We start from the raw sequence: 22,069 nt of genomic DNA, 5'->3' as shown, positions 1-22,069 counted from the left end.
AAACTTCTCAAACTCTCTCAGTTGTTGTGTCAGCAGAATAAAATGTTAAGCCTTCTGTAATAAGGAAGAAATTAATCAATTGGGGATTAAAAGAAATTATTTATACCGTTAATTAGGGTACTGATTTAGGTTACTGAAGCTGGCAGCAGGATCTGTTTGCTGTTCTAAGGGGGGTGGTACAAAGTTTCAGGTTGATCCTCTGGTTCCCTCCCACCACCTTCTAGCATGTATATAAATTGTCAGCTCTCCAGACCCTTTGCCAGTTCTCTCTTCTAGACTTGCCAGAAGCAACAAAGGACTAAAGATGAAGATCTTTTTCTTATTCACCTTTTTGCCTTTTTTGTTGTCTGCTTTTGAACAAGCAGCTGCTTCTGCTCACTATGACAAGATTTTAACTCACAGTCGAATTAGGGCACGCGACCAGGGGTAAGTAACTGGCTTTTATTTCTAATTTAAAAAGAAGATTGTTAATCTTTATTCTCCCCTTTCTTTTAGCATTATATTACATGTAATTTTTCACTATGAATTTTTGCTGTCCTTCAAGTAGAATTTTCTTTTAAAATTCATTTTACAATAATTGTTCCTGAATAAAAAGCTTTACACAGAGTTTTGAAAGGAGACAGAATACTGTTGAACTTCATAAAATGGAAAGAAATCTAAAATCACCACTTCATAATGAATAAAATGTGATTCAGAATCACCAAAATTAATTTCAGTTTGTAAGTATTGTAATGGGAGATCAGAAATTTTTATGTGTTTTCAAACTTTTGCAGAGTTGATAGCTACCCACAGTATTTGCTCTCTTTATTCCATTCTGATGAAAACCATTAACTCTATTTAAATGTTTTCTAATGTGGGAATATATACTGGGAATCCTTTGTGAAACTTCTGTTCCCACTAGAGCAATGCAGCAAGCTGCTCAGCAGGGCTTTCAAAAGGCAACGCTTACAAGCCAGGCTGCTTGGAGACATGGAAATAATTTGAACAGCTGGTGTCAGGAAAACACATGTGCCTAAAGATATTTTCCTCTAGTCTTCTTAAGCAAAAAACAGTCTGTGAATAAGAATTGTTTACCATCCTGTCTTCCCACTGCCTGCTACACACATGTGCTTTTCCAATTTTTTTAGCTTTTCAAATAAAGAAGCTCACTAGCTTCCCAGTGATGTAAAGTATATATTCTAACTTCTGAGCTGATGAATTTTTTTAATTGCAGAAGTATAAAAATAAGGGATGAAATGCCCTTGCTCCATGGAATTTGACCATAAGAAATTCATCTTTGTACACCACCATGCTAAGGAACACGTATTCCTCCTCTGAAGCCTGTGACTCCTTTTATTTACATGCCAATTTACCCTTTGGTCCCCAGTAATTCCCAGAATGTTTATTTAGGTGCCTGCGGTACTCAAAATGGTTGGTAATCAGAATAGGTGATTGATTTACAGAAGACAGGGCTTCCTTCTACATAAAGAACAAGGCACTTTTTCTTCCCCATCTCCCCACGACCTTCAGCTGCACAGCTGTGTAAAAGACAAAAACTTTAATGAAAAGAGCCTCATGGTGTTCACTGGTCCCCGGTGTCTGGTAATTCACTTCACAGGGGGAAGGGAGAAATGAGTATCAAGACTTGCCTGGGCACAGCTGGTGATCACTGCCCATCAGACACACAGGGTCAAACCAGAATGAAGGGGAAGCTTCTGTCGCTGCAGGGAGGGTGGACTTGCCAAGTAATCCAGCTGGGCAGCCCCAAGAACTTGCACTGTGGCTACTTCAAAACACACCTGTCCTGGGAAATGAAGCCAGGAGTTAATTTGTTACTCGACAGGAAAACTATTTGCTACTATTTCATGTAAATTTTTTCATGTATGAAAACTTCTTTTTACAATGTTTCTCACTGCACCCATAGCCCAAATGTCTGTGCTCTTCAGCAAGTTATGGGAACAAAAAAGAAATACTTCAGCACTTGCAGAAACTGGTACCAGCAATCCATCTGTGGAAAGAAAGCGTAAGTATGCTCTGCTTCCAAACTGTTCTCTATTGACTGAGATAATAAAATGTATGATTAGAAAACTCCTTTTCTCACAGACAAACTGTTTATAGTTTATGTCAGAATCTTTACTTCTCCTCCAGGTGGCATTGCAATACTGACTTCCCCTTTCCTTCTCTGGGCACACTGCAAGTCATCCAAAATACTTCACCTTTTCAGTAAAGTCTGCCATACTACTGACAACTTTGGCACTAAATTTTATTCTAACCGCAGACACATTGGGAAGAAAGGTATTTCCTGAAAATGGTTACAGTGGAACTTGAATATTCTCACAGGCAGTTTTGGAAAGCAACCTACTTCTGTGGTTTTATTCCTAGATAGATGTCACGTCTTCCCATGAAAGAAAGTCTGCTCTCAGAATGAATCTGAGGGAATTCATTACTTTTCAAAGCTCCAGAAGAAGTGATGGATAACTTCATGTGTTAGGAAAAGTAGTTTGAAGCAATAGGCAGTTTAGACTCATCGAACTGAAGTCACGTGGAGACTTTGTTCTCCTCATGACCAGAATTTGGGGGAATGTTAGCTGTAAAATATTACAGAAATCCTGTGCAAGGCCTCAAGAAGTCTAATACAGCCAACCAGAGAAAGACATTGAGTGGTGGAGCTGGGTGGGTTTGGTCATGACAGTGTACACAAAATTATCACCTGCTCTTCCCCTTCCATTTTTACCCCCCTACCATTGTACAAGCACTCACAGATCAGGGCTAGATGAGAAAAAGAATCCGTGTGAGAATAAGGTGAGTCATAGAACTCCTGAGGGTTGTTTAAGGGGTTTTTGTGGTTATAATAAAGCATCTGTTGTAACTTAGCCTTAGCCATTAATGAGTTTTATACTCTGCATACTAAACCCAGAAACACAGACAAAACTAAGAGACTTCTCCAATAAGAATGCTAATCCAAAGGACAACAGCTCATCTCATGTCAATATCTCCATGTTAAAAAGTCCTCCCTAACTTATGTCTATAAAATGTTGAAAGTTTTTATTATGTGCAATTCCCATTTACAATGGAAGTGTAACATACAAATTTCCTAAATCAGCATTTGTTGGAACAAAAGTCTTTCCACTGTTTCTCAGCAGTATTTTATCTCCATGCCAGCAAGAAGTAGAAATAGATGAGTCACAGAGCTGATTTGAATAAACTGAAAACTGGCTCTGTTAGCCAAGAATAACAAGGATTAAGGTAGTGCTGTTCTGTCTTTTTCCTTTGGAATATACTCCTTTGGATGAGGTCAGGACAATGTTGTACTTAAAAACAACACCAAAAAATCAACAAACAAACCAAAACAAAAACAACAACAACAACAACAAAAAACCCAACAAAGACAAAGAAACTAACCCGACCAAAACCTCAAGAATGCATCATTGGTTTCTCAGCTGAATAATTGATTTCTTTCTGCTTTTGGCCACAGGCTTCTTTTGAACCAGTAGGGATGCATATGAGGATAATTTCTGGTCTGGTCTGAGGTGGCATTTCCCCTGTGTGCTCTGCCTACACACAGGTGGTACTGAGGAACTGCATCTTGCACCAAATTTTATCTGGTTCTGACTTTATTGCGGGATGATGCTCCATATAAACCTCTTTTCTCCCATCCCATCTTTCTTACATTCTGGGCACAGCTAAGGAACTTTCTAACTGCAGAAAACTGTAAGGGAATATGAATAATGTAAGTAGGAACTTGCTAACTGAAAAGAAGCCTGGGCTGTGCATAATAAGATACGTGGTAAAAAAGTCACTGATCTTGTAATGCTTGGCTGAAGAAGCATTTTCTTCTTACCTTTGTTCTTCAGCCAATTTTCTGTCTTTCATTAATTGTATCATTGTTGGATGTGGTATGAGAATTATCTTGCCATGTCTTAATCTATGCTTATAACTCAGCTGCCTCTTTCCTTTTTCCAAAAGCTAATTAAACTGCAATCTTTCATAGCTTCCCATGGGATGAGGGGGAAATATTTTCTATTCCAAGGGAGGAAAAAATATTTTCTCATGACAAAGCAGTTCACACAGTTAGGAGAACATTTTAATTCCTATTTTGCTACACTTTTTTTTAACAGATAATCAGATTATTATGTTTTTATTATTAGCTTCTTGCAAGGATGCATGAAGGACTAAGAGTAAAAGGTTTATCATTATATTAAAAATCTGTAGCCCATGCTATCCATGCATTCCCAAGACACAGCCTTTAATGAATTGCTTTAAAGGAAGAGATGTACTAAAAGAACTATAAATATACTTTCAATACATAGTTTCTCAGTTGAAAATATGTACATGGTGAATATATCATGTATGTATATGCCTGTGAAGGAATAGATAATAAATATTTTCATAGCACAGAGAAATAAAAGACTGTGTTTAATAAAGAAATAATTTTCACCACCTCTATCAGATTGCTCTCTTTTATGGAATGATAATCCTTACTTTTCCAATCATGCTGTTTATTATTATTTTTCTTCCAGTCTACTTTATTTTAAAATCTCTTTAAGTAGTTTGGATGTTGAAGATATTAAGTCCAAATTTTCATTTGAATAAGTTGTTCATTTTAATGTGGTTGTGATTAACTTTTTGTCAGCTTTAAATTATGAAACATGAGAAAAATGTACTCAGCTGCCACCAAAGATTCTGCTAAGTAAAAATGAACTGTAGTGGTTAAAGGCCCAGTAAAAAGCTTCAAGGAATGAGTGTTCAGAACTTTTGAATTGCCAGCATCAGCCACACCTATAAAAATAAATATATTGTGAAAAACAGTAATGTCATTATGGTGTACAATATACTGTACAGTGTAAGATAATTTGAAAAATAATATCTGAAGTGTAATGAATTAAATTTCTTCCAAGGAGCCAAAATTCAGTGATAACTTTAGTGAATTTGCATTTTCCTGTAAAAGAGGAGGATTTTTCAAACAGGTCAATGGTAGAACTTTTATTTCTGTTTAAAATTAAGAAGAAATTATATCTCATAAGAAACATGTGAAAATGAACATTACATTATAGAATCATCATTCAGCCCTGTTTTGCTCTTATGTGTAGCTTATGTGTATTTGAGAATTAGAGTATTTTTATATAACATTTCCTGGCCCCTGGCAATGCTAAGGTCTCTGTGTGCTGTGATGACAAACTTTTTATACCCTGGGTTTGGTTTCTTGTATTCTGGTTTTCATCCTTACTACATTTACCTGTGAACTTTCCCTTGAGTCCATCCATCCAGTTTTTAGTGACTTCCTTCTCTGGAACCAGTTTTATGTCTGTTCTTAATTAGTTCTCTTCCTCATTCCTGGCCTTCTTCAAATTCTTCCTTGGAGAACAGAGGCTCTCTTATCCCACTTTTTATCTCCATACAATGCACAGGACCTTCTCTGAAATACTTGTCAATTCCTATAACCAGTATGTAGGTGACCTCATGTACTTCTCTCACTTTAATTTCTATTCTGTTCATTTAAATTTGTCTTTTTCCTTCACAACCCTTTGACCAGGATTTTATTTTAATGATGTCAGTCTTTCTTTAAATTCAAAAACTTTACATTCAGTAAAATATGACCAATTTGTAATCAATACAAAAAGGGCTGAATGACAAAAAAAGGCTGAAATGCTGGAGAGTATGTGCTAGCAATGAAAAATTGATAATAGAAATAAAATTAGAATTAGCTAAAATTAGTTTATTTCTCCTACATATTATTTAATGGTGCTTTTGTCTGAATCCATAGAACTGTCTTATATGAGTGCTGTCCTGGCTATATGAAGATGGATGGTACAAGGGGATGTCCTGCAGGTATAAGCTTATTTTCTTATAGATAAGTTGCATATGTAAAAAATTAAAATTACAGCAGAGTTTCAAAGGTGATCAGCATGAGAAATGATTGCCTCTTTTTAAGAAGTACTGCCTAAGAATGTACAGCTTCATTTGCATGCAGCAAGCACAATTAAAAATTAACTAGCATTGAATTTGATCATAAAGTTTAGGTTGAATTTCCCAGCTCCTTGCAGATTCTGGATTGGTGAGAAATGATAGTGTCTTCAGTTCCCAAAGCTGCCAAAGAAGAGCTTTAATTCCTATTCCCATCAAATCTGAGACTAGTCTGAAGCATATCAGTGTGGTCAGAAAACCAGGACTCAGGGTGGAGCATATCTAAATTTGTATTTTCTTTTTTCTGAAAAAACTTGAATCTAATTTACTTAAAGAGTCTTTTAGCCTTTATCAAAGAAAGAGTGCAGATGAAGACAGAAATTCTGCATCTCTCCTGTTTATGTTATTCTTCTTCGTAAAAATAAAACTAATTGCAGCAGACAAGAGTAGTATGAGAAGGAATACGTTTCATAGTTTTTGATCCCTGTAACTGAGATGATCCTGTTATGTTCAATAATGCAGAGTTCAGTTTGTTCAGATAAATTAATCTCCCTTCAGATGCTGACATTAGGATGAAATCAGTCACACACTAGAATCACCTGTTCTTCACAATAACCATAAAAAGAACCAAGAACCATTAGGTTGCATGCAAATGTCTCACTTCTAGATGCCTAAAATTAGGAGAGATGAATGCTGTTCTCATGTAGCCATGTTTTAACTGTGAGACTATGGCCATTACTCTCTGGATAAATCAGGATATGCATAAACCAGACATTGGAAGAAGAGTAAGAGGCCTCACGAAAAGAATTCTGGTCCATTGTGACTTAATGAGACCCAGTCCACTGAAATTTTTGTGATTGTAAATGGATAGCCTCTCTCCTTCATGTTGGGTTGATACAAAATACAACAGATCTTCTAAAGGAAACTTTACAATATTCAGTATTGTTTGATCTAATTTTTCATTAAGAAAATCACAAAAAGGAACAGCAAGCAGATGTGCTTAGATGATTTTTGAGCATGCTGACAACGAAATTTTTAACCTAAACATATTGTTTAATTCTGACTTAAACAGTTTCAGAGCTATTACGCATCCAAAAGACAGAAAGAAAATTTGATTGTGATAAACTGAAGAGTTGACAGCGTTCTTTCCTCATGTTTATTTTAGTTGCTCCAATTGATCATGTATATGGTACGCTTGGTATTGTGGGAGCTACCACCACACAGCGCTACTCTGACATGTCAAAGCTGAGAGAAGAGATTGAGGGACGAGGATCATTCACTTTCTTTGCACCAAGCAATGAAGCCTGGGATCAGTTAGATTCAGTAAGTGTGTGTGTGTGTGTGTCTGTGTGCACGTGCATGAGTTAAACATTCTAGCTGAAGCAGCTAGTGTGGGATAAATTAGATAGGAAACAATGTCAAGTTTTAGACATTGAAGGACATAATACAGGTAATAATGAAATAATCTACATCTTTAATGTACATTTCTGAAACTAGAGAAGCTGGGTTTACTTTTAGGAGTACTAAGAAACTGTAATTGCTTCTTACTTAAGCACTTGCATGACACATATTAGTATTATTAATTTATTTAACATAGTTTCAGGGAAACTCCTAGGAATTCCAGCAGCTGCATGATGTATGGCTGTACACTGTCAGAAATTCAGGTGTCCTTCTTTTAGTATGATTTTAGTTAAATAAACATTGAATTAAAGATCCTCTAATGATTTGACTGTGATGATGACTCATCTTCCATTTGTGAGCAAATCAGACTTAAAGATCATTTAAGTAGAGCCAGATTTATAGGCATCAAAGTCGTCTTCCCTAACAGATGCTGAGTATATGTTGAAAGCATATACTAAGGTAAAACAATACATACATCTTTCTGAGTGGCAGGAGGTTTTGAAGCTTGTAATTGATTAAATTCCTTTTCTTCTTCAGGAAACCCACAGGAATTTGGTTGACAATGTAAATATTGAACTGTATAATTCTCTCCACCACCACATGTTAAACAAGCGCATGTTGACAAAAGATCTTAAGAATGGCATGACCCTGGTGTCTATGTATAATGGCCAGAAATTGTTTATTAACCATTATCCCAATGGGGTAAGTCCATTCTCTTTTTTCCCCCTAATACATTTATTTATTTGATGCCTTTACTTCCTTATATAACTAAGAAAATATATTATCAAAAGTTTACCATACACCAAGTCAGTTGCCACTGAGAAAAATAAATATTCTCTTCAAGAATTTTTGTCTGCTCTGTAGACTAATCACTAAGAAAGGATGAGTAAAGACTGTGATGTTTCAAAATCAAAGTGCAAATGAAAATGAACTTTCTTCATAAAAGACAAAGCCTTTTGTGGTCAAAATACATGGTCATAAATTTGACAGCAAAATCTACTATTAATTTTTACAGTTTTGCTAAATAATATTACACAGATCTTTTATTTGAATTTGAGTCCATGGTAGGAGCATTGAAAGTTGTAGGAAACACACATCCATTATTTGCCTAGGCAAAAAAAAATAAAATTATAAATGCAAGAAACTTCCCAGTGAAGTCACTCATCTTTGTTGTCTTAAATCCATCAAAATGTTTGTTTGTCTACAGGTGTTATTGCTAAAAAGAACCAGTATAACCAACATATTAGCCAGATAAGAAATCAGAATAATTGCAGTAAGAAATTAACCATGAATATGAAATCAATGTAACCTGAATAAATCTGCTGCTATCTTTCCAGAAGCTTAGTCAAACATTCAAATCTTAAAAGGCTTTACTTCAAATTTTGAAAAAAACAATTGGAATTACAGCAGTGAATACACAATTTACCTACATTGCCAGTCTGTGAGAGTCAGGTTCCAAGGTTGTGATCAAATTACTGTTTAATCTTCTACTACTTGATTCTTCAAATATAGGTTGTCACTGTTAACTGTGCCAGGATCATCCATGGCAACCAAATTGCTACCAATGGTGTTGTCCATGTCGTTGATCGTGTCCTGACTTCTGTTGCAAATACCATTCAAGATTTCATTGAATTTGAGGATGAGCTTTCATCATTTAGAGTAAGTGGACAAAAATAAAAACTCTTCTCTGTTTATTTAAGGAGGGTTTTTTTAATTCCTTTTTTATTTGTTTACGATACCTGGAAGTAAGAGGTGTTAGCTCAGTAAGAGAGAAAAAATAAATTAAATTAAGAGCTTCAGGTAATATTGCAAACCTAGCTATTTAAAAAGGCAACATCAATAGGACGGAATGTGTCCTTGTACCTAAAAAGTGTCTTCTCTTCAAGCACTGAGAAAATGAAATGTGAGCATGAAGTTACAGATTCTGGTGCTAGATAAATAAGAACAATTTCAAAATGGATAATAAAAAATGGTAAAGACACCAAATAAATTTCAGAACCCAACTCATAGAGTCAGTAGATGCACATAAGAAGGATTTTTCTTGCATAGAGGAAGCATGGTTAAAAATTGTCCAAGTTTCTAATTTTTCCATCTTCTAAAAAATGTGTCTCCACAGTGTAATGGGATTTCATGCTGCTTATTTTAAAAAATATGCCATTGCTTTGCAGATAACTGTTGTCCTTTTCTATCTTCCATCTCCTTAATAAATATGATACAAAAAGGTATTTTAAATGGAGAGGCATAAAGGTGGAGAAGATCCTCTGAATCCCTCAAATCGAGTTCATGACAGTTATAGGCAACCGCAATATTTAATATCTTTGAAAAAACTTAATATAAAAACCAATGCTTTCTGGTTTTCAGTTTAAAAACATTCCTCTGTCAGTTATTTTTTTCATCTTTCTGTAACATTCATTATCTATCTTTTTAAAACACTGATCTCAGTCTAGCATCCAAGTATCTGTAGGCATGAGGTAAAATTAGACAGATAATGCATTTTGGTAATATTTCAAATAATCAGCATTTAAATAAAAAATTATATTTTAGGCTCCTGCCATTACATCAGGTGTCATGGATATTCTTGGAAGACCCGGTCATTACACAATCTTTGCTCCTACTAATGAAGCTTTTGAGAAACTTCCAAGGGGAGTTTTAGAAAGAATCATGGGTGACAAGGTGGCCTCTGAAGGTATTTAAACTTTTTTGCAAACAAGAAATATGTTTGAGTTGATCAGGAGGCAGAAAATGCATTATCCTTATAGCTCTGGAATGAAGCGCCTCTACTTTCATGTGTGTAGGAGGAGTTATTTCTTCTGTCTCTCATTTTTCCACTTGCCTAAGGATAGAAAGTCATTGAAAACTTAATCTCCAAAACAGTTTAAAGGGAACTGTGAAAATATAGGCACATTGACTTTCTAATAGTTCAGCTGCATAGGTCTGATAGACATTCCTGTCCCTAGAAATCCAGGGCTATCTGAATATTAAATTCTCTCATACCTTTGCATAGCCTATGGAGTTTTGTACTCATAGGTCCTCTTGGAGCATATCATATGCAGTGACCAGCAGATTGTAGCATAACCAATATATTTTTAATAGTATAAGGGATGCCAAATAGTTTTGATCAAAAATGTGATTTAGAGGCCTACAGTATCATTAAATTTAAATAAAGTATCTGTGAGTGAAATTAATTAAAAATAGTGTATGTAAATTATACATATATGTGTCCAAACACCTACATCTATTAAATTCCTGCTCTTTTCTCTGCAGCTCTTGTGAAGTTCCATATATTAAATACTCTCCAGTGCTCTGAAGCCATCACAGGGGGAGCTGTCTATGAAACCTTGGAAGGAAACACTGTTGAAGTTGGTTGTGATGGTGAAAGTCTGACTGTGAATGGAGTGAAAATGGTGAAACGCAAAGATATTGTGAGAAGCAATGGCGTTATCCACCTCATTGATCAAGTGCTAATTCCTGATTCTGGTCAGTGATGTGACTGATGGAAATCTTGTTGCACTGAAGATATTTTCAATAACCTTATCCAGATTCCCTCAGATATGTAGTTCTGGATAAGCATGGAGAATCCAAATCAGAAATAGGAAGATATTGTGTGTTAAAATACCTTTTCTTAATTCTTTATTTGCAGCCAAACAAGTCATTGAGCTTGGGGGTGCTCAGCAGACTACATTTACGGACCTGGTGGCACAGCTAGGGTTGGCATCTTCTCTAAGGCCAGAAGGCCAATACACTCTCCTGGCACCTCTGAATGGCGCTTTCTCAGGTTAGTAGCCCTAAAAGATTGTCAAAATAAACCAGTATATACGCTACCCTGACAGTTTTCCAAATAACGCCCAGTACTTGTTCTAAGTCTCACTGCAAGAGCATCATAGATAAATAGAATGACTGCATCCTTTCAAATTACATACCTTGTAGAAATACAAAACAAGCCTAACCACCACGCTGCAGAGTTTGCTTTCACCCATATCATTTGCTAATGGAAATAGTAGCACTATAATAAGATACAAAATATACACAGAAAGATTTTAGGAATGGAAAGGTATCAATAAACTGCCAGTTTCCTTAGTCTTACATTACTTCCATTAGATTCAAAACTTATTTATTCTCAGAAAATGTATGCAGTAGTTTCATTCCAGCCAACAGCTAAGTACCACACATCCACTTATCACTCCCCTCTTTCCCCCACTCAGGGATGGGGAGGTGAATCAGGGGGAAAAAATGTAATAAAACTTCATAGGCTTAGATAAGAGCTATTTGATAACTTTAACAAAGTAAAATAATAATATTAATAATACTAATATAATAATACTAATATAATAATAATAATAATAATAATAATAATAATAATAATAATAATAATAATAATAATAATAATAATAATAATAATAATAATAATAATCATAATTTTTAAAGTATTATTAAAGCCTAAGAGAAACAGGTGATGCATGCAATTACCCTGACCTATGCCCAGCCATTGACTGACACCTCCCAGCCAGGTTCCCCCAGTTTATATACTGAGCACAACATTCTATGGTATGGAATATCCCTCTGTCAAGTTTGGGTCACCTGTCCTGGACTTGATGCTTCCAGCCTCTCATGCACTGGCCACTCACAGAGCATGAGGCACTGAGATGTCCTTGGCTTAAGGTGAGCACTGCTCAGAAACAACAAAAATATCAGTGTGTTATAAACATTATACTCATACTAAACCCAAAAGACAGCACTGTGGGACCTGCTGGAAGGAAATTTTACTCTATCCAAGTTAAACTCAGGAAAGACAAGAAAGTTATTATTTCTCAGTACATCAAAGCAGAGGGAAACTGATATAAATATATCGTAAAACAGGTGTTTGTATATTTGTGGAGGTGACAGCATGGATATCTTGCCTTTTCTCAAAGAATTAGAGTGTAGTCTTACTACTAAGGAAGCAAATTTGGATAGATTTTAGGTGCACATGTGGAAAGGACTGGTTCTAATACAAAATATAGCAGTAATTCAGAAGATGGAGCAGACCCACTTATAAATCATCAGACATATTAGGTATAGTAATTAATCATGGCTGTGTCAAAAGTTCTTGACTGAACTTGAAGAATGGTCAAAACAATTTGTCTTCTGTATACACAGACCTGTCCATGCTTTAATTCAAGCATTTCAAAGAAAGATTCAGTATTTCCAGATTCTTTTAACTATATTTGAATAAAAATTCACTATATAAATTACTATACATTAATATCTAATTTGCTTTGTAGATGACACCTTAAGGCTGGATCAACGTCTTCTTAAAAGAATCCTGCAGAATCACATTATAAAAGTGAAAGTTGGGCTCAATGAACTGTACAATGGACAAGAGCTGGAAACAATTGGAGGAAAACTACTTAGAGTCTTTGTGTATCGCACAGTAAGTGAATGAGTCTTTCTAAAAATATGCATCCAACTATGAAAACAGAAGTTAATAAAAGGCAAAGCTGAATGAAACCCCAACATTTACCATTATGACTATCTAGCAAAAAATCCTTCAACTTTTAAGATATCAAAAAATGAAAATCTGATCTTAATCCGAGCTTTGTCTGCATGGAGAACTCTTTGGGAAAATGCAACAAAATTTCAAAGTGGGTGTTTAGTTAGTTACAAATTTTTAAAGCTAGCTTTTAAAAGTAATTAAGAACATTCTCAAGGGAAAACAAGCACACACACACACACACACACACACACACACACACACACACAAATCAAGTGTTAAAATATTTGCGCCATGCTATTTTATTATAGATTTTGCTATTTCTGCATACTCAAGCAATGCCAAATTTCCTGGCAAGACCACACAATTTGACTATAGGAAATACATATGGTTGTTATTTTTAACATTGTGTAAACAGCTACATTTGTTTCTCTTTCAATAAGGCTGTATGTATTGAAAATTCATGCATGGTCAGAGGAAGCAAAGAAGGAAGAAATGGTTTTATTCACATCTTCAGACAGATCATCAATCCAGCAGAAAAGAGTTTGCATGAAATGTTGAGAAATGATAAGCGTTTTAGGTGAGTAGCAATACTGACAGAACTAGATTTTCCTGCAGAGGGTATAAACAGCACAGCTGGTCTGAGAAAAAGTTTTGGACTGTGAGCATGTGAGTTGTTGGGGCTTTGAGAGTGGGGATGGCAGAGAAGGGTTTATTAACTACACAAATAACATAAAAGGAAAGAAAAATGTGGGCAAAGAGAAATTTTTCCAGCTGTATGCTGAAAAGGCTTCCACACTCAATGCTAGAATGCTTTTTTATGGCACAAAGGGTTGTAAGGCACTAGAATGAGAGGAGTAACAGGACAGAAGGAATTGAGTGATACATCCAGAGCTATAAATACAATGGTCTCTGGAGTTTTAATTAATGAATGATACAATTCCATATGGGTGCAGCAGGATTGCATACGTTTCTGTCCCTTTTCTGCAAGAATCATACTTATCATACAATCATACCTATTTCTGTCCCTTTTCTGCAAGAATCTCAATACTCCTAAAGCAAGAACAATCCTTTGCATCCTCCTTTTATCTGTTTGATCTGCAAGGGTTTGTGTTCGACAAATCCTCCTCTGATCCTGGCTGCAGTTATTTTTTTTTTCAAATAATTTTTCCTCTGTCTGCTACTTTATTTCTGGGAAATAGTGAAAGTGTTTGAAAAATGAAACACTATTGGGGAAAAAAAATGGGAGAACTAAGAACCGGGACCAATTATACCGCATTTCAATGAAATGTATTTGTGGTTTGTCTGTTTGCTCTAAACAGCATTTTCCTCAGTCTGGTGAAAGCTGCAGATTTGGATGATGTTCTGTCACAGCCTGGACAGTGGACTCTGTTTGTCCCAACTAATGATGCCTTTAAAGGTTTGACTGACGATGACAAGGACATACTGATAAGTAAGTGACCAAAAAAACCCTGGAATTACGAGCAAATTAAAATTTATTGGAAAGGAGACTAATGCACCTCTTACACCAAAGCTGTCTGCTGAAGCAGTTTACCTTTTGCATAGAGCAGGTCATAGGAATCCCCTTAATTATTTCCTTCTTGGGCATAGAGAAAATGTCTTTTTGGAAAAAAACCTCCAACCTGACATTTAAATTTAAATTTCACTCCTCAATATCTTATTCCATAGTGTTGCTTCCTTCCATTATTTTTGTCTTCAATTCAGAGCTTGAGGTTGTCCAAGTCCAGACTACTAAATTGTTTTGTTAACTATGGACTAATTCTGTAGTTAACAAGACAATTTTATTTGCTCTTCTGCATTTCCAGGGGTTTAATGCACCATTTTTTTTCTATCATTGTGACTCAGTTACTTAAGGCTTTCCTTCACCCTCTTTTTTTTTTTTTTTTACAGCAGAGTTGGGTTTTTTTGGTGCCAGATTGGTTTCTAGAATTCTGTCTTGGTTTTCTTTTAAGTTATTATGTTGCTTTCTCCATAAAGATTAAACCTTATACTATATAGCTTTTCAGCAAATATAATACTTTATCTATAAGACATACTTTGAAATACTTTGTTTATCTATAAGATATAAACCATGGATTATTTTCACCAGTAACTATAGTGGCATAGTTACAAAAGTAATCTGATAGTTTTTACAAAAGTCTTTGGATTGGCCATTTTTAGGCTTTTTATGGAACTTAATGTTACCCATGAATGGCCCAGTGACAAAATATCAGTGCTAATTTTACTGGGAAGAAGAAGACAATTAATTGCATTTCAGTAGTGAAGTAAATTGCAGTAGTGTCAATGATCAGAGCAAAACACAGAGAAAAAACAGAAAATTTTCACTGAAAGAGATATCAGGCAAGGAATATGACCAGACAAGATTCCCATTGCAGTTTCACCAAGGCTGGAACTCCTAATAACAACTACTATCAGCATGTGATTCTAGTATTAATGGTCAATATTCCATGTAATGGCAAACAGATGTGTTTTAAAGTTTCTCTGCTTGATATTCTGTCTCCTGGGCATGTTACAGTTTTTCTGCAGCCCATCCTATAACTCTCAACCTCCATAGACTCAGACAGCCCTATCAGGATATTAACTTGAGCTAGAGAATATATATTTTTTTAAGACAGTCTTGAAAATATTGGATTTTTTTTCCTTTTCATCCCACATAGGAATGTTAAACTTTGAAATATGGAAATCTTCCCTAAAATAGGATGGTTTCCCCTTGCCTGACTTCTCTAAGCTGCTTCTGTCCTCTATAAGAACAGACAAACTCAGCACTGCTAATTGCTCCATTGACCCCTTTTATGTTTTTTGTAGAAGATTTCTCATAGGATCTTTGTGATTATGTTCTGAGTACCTTTTTATCATATAGTTGGGATTTTTTACTTTGTCATCATTTTAAAAAATTCAGATTGTATGTGTTCATGGTACTTTCATACATATTATGTTTAGTTCTAGCTCAAGTGTATGTGAATCCTTAGCATTTCCAAAAGAACAATCCTCTACCATTTAATTTTATTCCTACATTTTATTTTTACATAGGGGACAAAAATGCTCTCAGGAATATTCTTCTTTACCACTTGACACAAGGAGTTTTCATTGGAAGTGGCTTTGAGCCTGGTGTAACAAATATTCTTAAAACCATCCAAGGAGGCAAACTCTACTTGAAAACAGTTAAGTATAGAAAATGTCTCCCGCTACAGCCTTGTAACAGAGATTTGATATTCCATGTCTATCCACATTATAGAATGGCATGCATTTCTCCAAATGTTACAATAGGGTTTGGGGTTGTTTTCTAATGTCCCTGATAACTTGGGTTCTCTTTTGCTGCTTTACCAGGTGAATGATACTCTTCTGGTTAATGAACTGAAATCAAGAGAATCTGATCTCATGGCAACAAATGGTGTCATTCATGTCATTGACAAACTCCTATATCCAGCAGGTGAATATTATTTCGTGAAATTTGTACCCACTCTTTTAAATCTGTTATGTGCTCAGTAACTGCAATAACTTTTAAAAGGTAATCAGTTTAAAGATACAATTCCTACGTGGAATTTGAAACAGAAAATTTACCTCAATGCTCATTTTGTGGAAGAGCCTTGGTTAAAACCTTAGCAAGACTTTGAAATTTTATGCAAGTAAAGTATATGAAAGACGAGACTAGCCAAATCTACCTTTTCTGCTGATATGGAATAATATATATCGAGTACACGCCTGTGTGAGTGTTTGAGAATGACTGCATCTCCTGCTCATTGTAAATCAAAGTAAAATGCACACAGTTGCTTATTTCCTCTTATGCCTGCTTCTTTTGTCAGAACTGCCTGTTGGAAATGATCAGCTGCTCACCATACTGAAGAAGTTGATTAAATACATTCAAATTAAGGTATTCTTTTAGTAATTATCCCTCTGTCTTTCTGGCAGGATCTGTGTGACTGAGCATGTTATAAATCATGAGTAATTCTCTGGTCCTTCCTTTCTTCAGCAAACAACACATTCAATAGCTCCCAATTATCCCAATATAATCATGAATTATACCCTGCACTCAACAGTTATGTTTTTCAATGCCAAATAATTGTAGAATATTTGCATCTGAATAACAACAGTGTGAATTGGTCCAAATCTTCTCATTAGTTCACTTTTTCACCCTTGGAAAACAAATCACTTATTTGAAAAAAATACCAAGTGACTAAATTCTTATGCCATTAAAGCCAGCAGCATCAATAACCTGTGAAGAAAAGTAGGCATCCTTGTCTATCTCAGCTATCCTCTTGAGATTACATTCTCCCTCAACAATGAATGAGAGAAGCTAGACAAATAGCATCACCTAACTTTTAGGTCAATGAAGCAGTGAATCCTACCTACACTCACTAGGAAACTGTAAGGCAAATGCTACTTTTTTAAAATTTTAAATAAATTTCTTTTCTGTTTTTACAGTTTGTTCGTGACAGTACCTTCAAAGAGATTCCACTGACATTTTACAGTAAGTTCATTTTAAATACTTCCAGATGAGTTGAATATTGCTTTTTAAGTGGTGCCAATTCCAATTTGGAATTGTGCATCTCTTTTTCAATAAAGAAGAAAGCAATTTCTGGGAAAGTAAGATGTGCCAATGAAGAAAAGGAAGGGAAAGTCTCAAAGTAGAATGCTTCTGGCTGCTGTGCTACTGTATTTTTCCCTTTCCAGATGTGTGACTGGAGAGTAACCCTGAAGTAAGCTGCTTAAACTCTTGGGGTAGACAAGATACATATGGAAAAGATTGTTTTTCAGCTTTTAGCCAAGGTTCAGTGCTTGGTGCATAACAGAGTTGTATCTCTCTCTAAGATGTAGCATTGTGCTGTACTCTCCAGGATGCAGCATTGTCTGTGTGCTGAGATACTTTTTTTCCATAAATATTTCCAGAGGGACAGAGTGTACCTCTTGACCCTGTTTCCCATATGTGCAAATATGAGGCTTGAATGGGAAACAGTTGCTCAGAATATTTTCTCTTTAGGGAGTACATGTAAAAAAAAATACCCCTTTTAACTCCCTTGCAACTTTTCTCAGGATGTGCATTTAATTTCTTATGATAGAGTATGTGTTGAAACAAGGTGTTGGAAGACAAAGTTCCTACTGTAACCTTGTGAGGAAAGATGAATTTAGACAAATTACTAAATTCCGATTGAGTCCTACCCATATTTCACAATATAAAGTGAAACCATCCCATCGAAACCATCCCATCAGACTTTTGAAAATTTGGAATGGACATTCTGAAGTTAAAACCCCTTGGAACAAAAAACAGAGTAATTCACCTTGATGACAAGTTGAATATGAGTCAACAGTGCCCCAGCAGCCAAAGTAGCCAACTGTGTCCTGGGTGCATCAGGCCCAGCATGGCCAGCCGGGCAAGGGAGGGGAATTGTCCCACTCTGCTCTGCACTGGGGCCACCTCACCTCGAGCTGGGACAGTTTTGGGAGCCAGTTTTGGGCCCAGTGTCCAGAGGAGGGTGATGAAGATGGTGAAAGGTCTTGGGGTCAAGACTTTGAGGAATTTATGAACATTTGACTTGTTCATTTTGGATAAAGGAAGGTAGAGAGGTGACCTCGTTGCTGAGCAGTGACCCCGTCTCAACCCATGCCTTCCCCAAGAAGGGCAGTGTGCTGGTCTGCTTTATGGTGACCAATGACAGGACACGAGGAAATGGAATGGAGCTGCCTTGGGAAAATTCAGATGGGACGTTAGAAAAAGGTTCTTTACCCAGAGGATGGTCAGTCAAGGGAACACGATCCTCAGGAAAGTGGTCGCAGCACCAAGCCTGACAGAGTTCAAGGAGCTTCTGGACAGCATCCTTGGTCATATGGCTTAGTCTTCCTTCTCCTTGGAGAAGAAGGACTTGATGATCCCTATGCATCCCTTCCAACTTGAGATATTCTATGATTCTACCTCCATGGGCAGTGAGAGCAGCACAGGAAGCAGTTCCTGCAAAAATTAAGCTGGAGTGGTCAATGTGGACACCTAGAAAGCTGTAGCTGTAGATTCAGTTGAGTGAAAGACTGGGAAGGCTGGAACCCCTATCAGTGTGGGCTTCTCCAGTGGATGGGTATGAAACAAATCACTATCAGAGGTGTTCAATGAATACGTGAGTCTGTCCTGGGTGGACAACTTGATCTTCCAAGGGCAAATGTTCTGTGATGTTCTACCTATAGTTCTGAATGTTTCCTGTGTGTGCCTGATCAACTCCTGAATGAAAAGGGCAATATTTAGCCATAAGGCATGTCAGGGAATTGTGCAAAATTTTGTGTGGGTAATTGTACAAGCCCTCTCCATTATGTACCATACATCATCATGGGTACCATGACCCATGGGTTTCATAAAAGGCAAATACCATATCAGCAGATTCTCTCTGCAGGTGACCTGAGTGGATCACCATTTCATAACCAGGACCAATATTCATACTCTAGATTCTTTTCTGTTGCTCTTCCACCCATTAATATCTATGATTTTACCCACATCCTCATGAGCAGACCAAATCTAAGTGATGGTTGCCTCAAAGAAATTGTAAGAATGGAATGCACTGTATATTCCATTTTCTATATTTTCAGAAATTAACATAATTGAAAGCAACGTCCAGCCTATCATCACAAAGGAAGGTAAATGAGGCCTGTGGTATATATATTTCTGCATATGTTCATATACATATTCAGAATATATCTTGAATATATTTCTTTAACGGGATGCATTTTATACCCAGCAACTCCAGGATGCTAAGTACTTTGCTGGAAAAGCAAAGATACAAATATTGCAATTAGAACTGACTGAAATATTTTGTACAAAAAGATTATCCATAGTTTTTCTCCCCAAATGAGTTTTCTCCTTTTTCTATGGGTATTTAAAAAAAACTTAAATAATATTTTTTTAGAGCATTTATTTTATCATCTTTTTTTTTCAATTAAGACATTTCCTTTTTTCTAATTAAAACAGATACTTTAAAGTAGATATGTTTCTTATACTTTGAAGGAAAAAATTGGTTAATTTTCGTATAATTTTCAATCAGTTCTAACTACCAATATCTGTTGGATGCCTGAAAATAGCTACCCTATTTTTAGCTTTTTTTATTTCTCCATACAGAAGCATGACTTCAAGATTAGTGATGGGACTGAAGAGAAAAAAATGTGGGGATGGGACTGCTAAAATCACATGTGATTTATAACTTAAGTAAAGCTGATGAGATCCAGTTTCCCATTGAAATAAAAGTGCTGAAAGGGAATTTGTTTTCCCTCAACTGAGAAAGGCAGTTAAAAATGTCATGCAAAGAATTTTATCTAGACTGCTTAATCAGTGTTTCTGGGAGGATTTCCTTCCAGAAGAAGTGACGAATGCTCACTTTTTCAGGAGCTTTTCTGTTCTTCATCCCATTTGGGATTAGAGGCCATTTAACATATATGCCGATCTTTGTTGCCTAGTCTCCATCATTAAATCAGATCCACAGTGCAATAAAAATGGATAGATTATTTCATATGGTAATTCATCCAAGCTGTTTTAGAAATCTTGCTATGGTGAGGATGAATCACTCTCTGAAAGTACCTCTTCTGCTCTGCTAAACCCAGAGACAGAGTATATTGTTTAGGTGATTTACAGGATGTTTAGAAGTTGAAAATTAATTGAAATAAAATTGTCTTTTAAAGAAAAAATGAAAGTGAAAAAATTAAATATTTTATGAAATATTTTATGAAATATTAAAAGTCTGAGCACTTGTATAGTCAAATTTAGAACTAAATTTTAGTCACCAAATAGAAAAAAAAAGTTAGTGAGTATCGAAGAGCTACTCCTTTCCATTTCCAGTACAGTATTTCTGCTTTGGGACACACTCCAGGGAAACATCTCTGGCTATTGCAGCCTTTCTGCTGATAATTGCTTTAGATATAGACCAAATAAAACCAATTCTGTCACTTCCAAGCTTTCTCAGTAACAGTAATGAGCGGCAGATGCCATCAGAACCATGTAAATCCACAACAGTCTGTAGATAAAAGCTGGCAAAGTTAAATGCTAATTTTGTCACGAAGTTCTCCTACATCATGATGCAAGGGCAATTTCCACTAAAAAATAATTACATCTCTCCCCACCAAGTTTAGAGGGGGATGTGTGCCTTTTCCTGTCTCAGTGTTTTCTGCTTGTGTTGTTCTTCCATTTTTTGTACTTGGCAGGTATATGATCTAAAAGATTAAACAGATGTAGAGTTAAATCTGACTGAAACCCAAATTTTAACAGATAAAATATACAAAGGATTGATCCTAGACTAGGCAATATAGCTGGCTATGCCTTCACCTTTTGGTTTGCACACATCTGCTGTATCAATCACATGAAAAGGTACAGTTATTGAGAAATGTAAAAATTAAGCCTTTATGAATATTCATAAATACAACTTTTACATTATTTCATTTATATTCATCACTTTTATCAATGAAAATTGCTATTTAATAGATTCTCAACATGCAAAAAATTCCTCCAGGTTTAAAACAGAAGCAGGGAATGAGTCTTGTAAGACAGTTACTTTAAAATATTTATAAATATTTTTCATTCAGACCTGTTAAAAATAAAAGAAATGAGGGCTTGTTCAGCTGTTTATAACTCAGAGTAAATTAATAGAGGTCTATAATAACAGGTAATCTTTATGATTCTATTATATAATTTAATCTGAATTATTTATTTCTAAATTCTAATCGATGCCATCATTTGCTACTGAAAAAAAACCCAAAACATTTTTGGTTTTTATTATTGAAGGTTGCCTATATTGACTGTTTGCAAAATTAACAGGAGGCATGCATCTTTAAAAGCTGTTGTTAAATCCTGATCAGCAATTATGGAAAAAATAATCAATACACCTTCTACAAAAATTCATATAAAGGTATTTAAGGGATTTTTAAGGAAAGTAAAAAAGATGGAATATGCTAAGTTTCTGTCTCTGAATAAGGAATAAAGAAAGTTTGTTTTATAGCAGCCTCTTTAGTAAAAGGAGTCCCACAGCATTCATTAGAAAAGAACCATATTATTACTGCTAATTGATGGTATGTTCCTAATTATCTAGTATCTCCTGCTTTAGCATGTCAGACAGAGATACATTTGGATCAAAATTACCTCACCCCTTATAATGATATCCAGTAATGCTGATAAATATTTTTACAGCCATTCCAGCTGATCTCAAAAGTTTGTTTTTTGGTTGTTTGGTTTTTTTAAATCTGCGTAACCTCTGGCCAAGTCTTAAATACAAAGGAAAAAAAAAGCCATGTAAAAAAACCTCAAAGCAAAAAAAAAAAAGAAACTCCAAAGCA

General features: G+C 35.6%; 1 protein-coding gene across 5 annotated transcripts in view; it reads left to right on the top strand.

The window, feature by feature from the left end:
• Nucleotides 1–294: 294 nt before the first annotated feature.
• POSTN (periostin) overlaps nt 295–22,069 on the top strand; it is a 31,139-nt gene continuing 9,364 nt past the window's right edge. For 4 of the 5 annotated variants that reach the window (XM_066571114.1, XM_066571105.1, XM_066571095.1 and 1 more), the window contains exons 1-17: nt 295–426; nt 1,904–2,002; nt 5,744–5,808; nt 7,049–7,206; nt 7,822–7,986; nt 8,797–8,943; nt 9,829–9,970; nt 10,549–10,761; nt 10,925–11,059; nt 12,546–12,694; nt 13,198–13,334; nt 14,077–14,207; nt 15,806–15,936; nt 16,103–16,205; nt 16,579–16,646; nt 17,198–17,243; nt 19,343–19,390. In XM_066571114.1, the coding sequence (XP_066427211.1) occupies nt 305–426; nt 1,904–2,002; nt 5,744–5,808; nt 7,049–7,206; nt 7,822–7,986; nt 8,797–8,943; nt 9,829–9,970; nt 10,549–10,761; nt 10,925–11,059; nt 12,546–12,694; nt 13,198–13,334; nt 14,077–14,207; nt 15,806–15,936; nt 16,103–16,205; nt 16,579–16,646; nt 17,198–17,243; nt 19,343–19,390 (2,059 nt within the window). In that variant the 5' untranslated portion in view covers nt 295–304. The remainder of the gene's footprint in view (nt 427–1,903; nt 2,003–5,743; nt 5,809–7,048; nt 7,207–7,821; nt 7,987–8,796; nt 8,944–9,828; nt 9,971–10,548; nt 10,762–10,924; nt 11,060–12,545; nt 12,695–13,197; nt 13,335–14,076; nt 14,208–15,805; nt 15,937–16,102; nt 16,206–16,578; nt 16,647–17,197; nt 17,244–19,342; nt 19,391–22,069) is intronic. The other variant, XM_066571122.1, reaches the window with a different exon arrangement.

This window comes from Molothrus aeneus, chromosome 2, assembly GCF_037042795.1.
Source record: "Molothrus aeneus isolate 106 chromosome 2, BPBGC_Maene_1.0, whole genome shotgun sequence".
Lineage (NCBI taxonomy): Eukaryota > Metazoa > Chordata > Aves > Passeriformes > Icteridae > Molothrus > Molothrus aeneus.
Note: the sequence above shows the minus strand (reverse complement) of the source record. Positions and strands in the feature narration are given on the sequence as shown.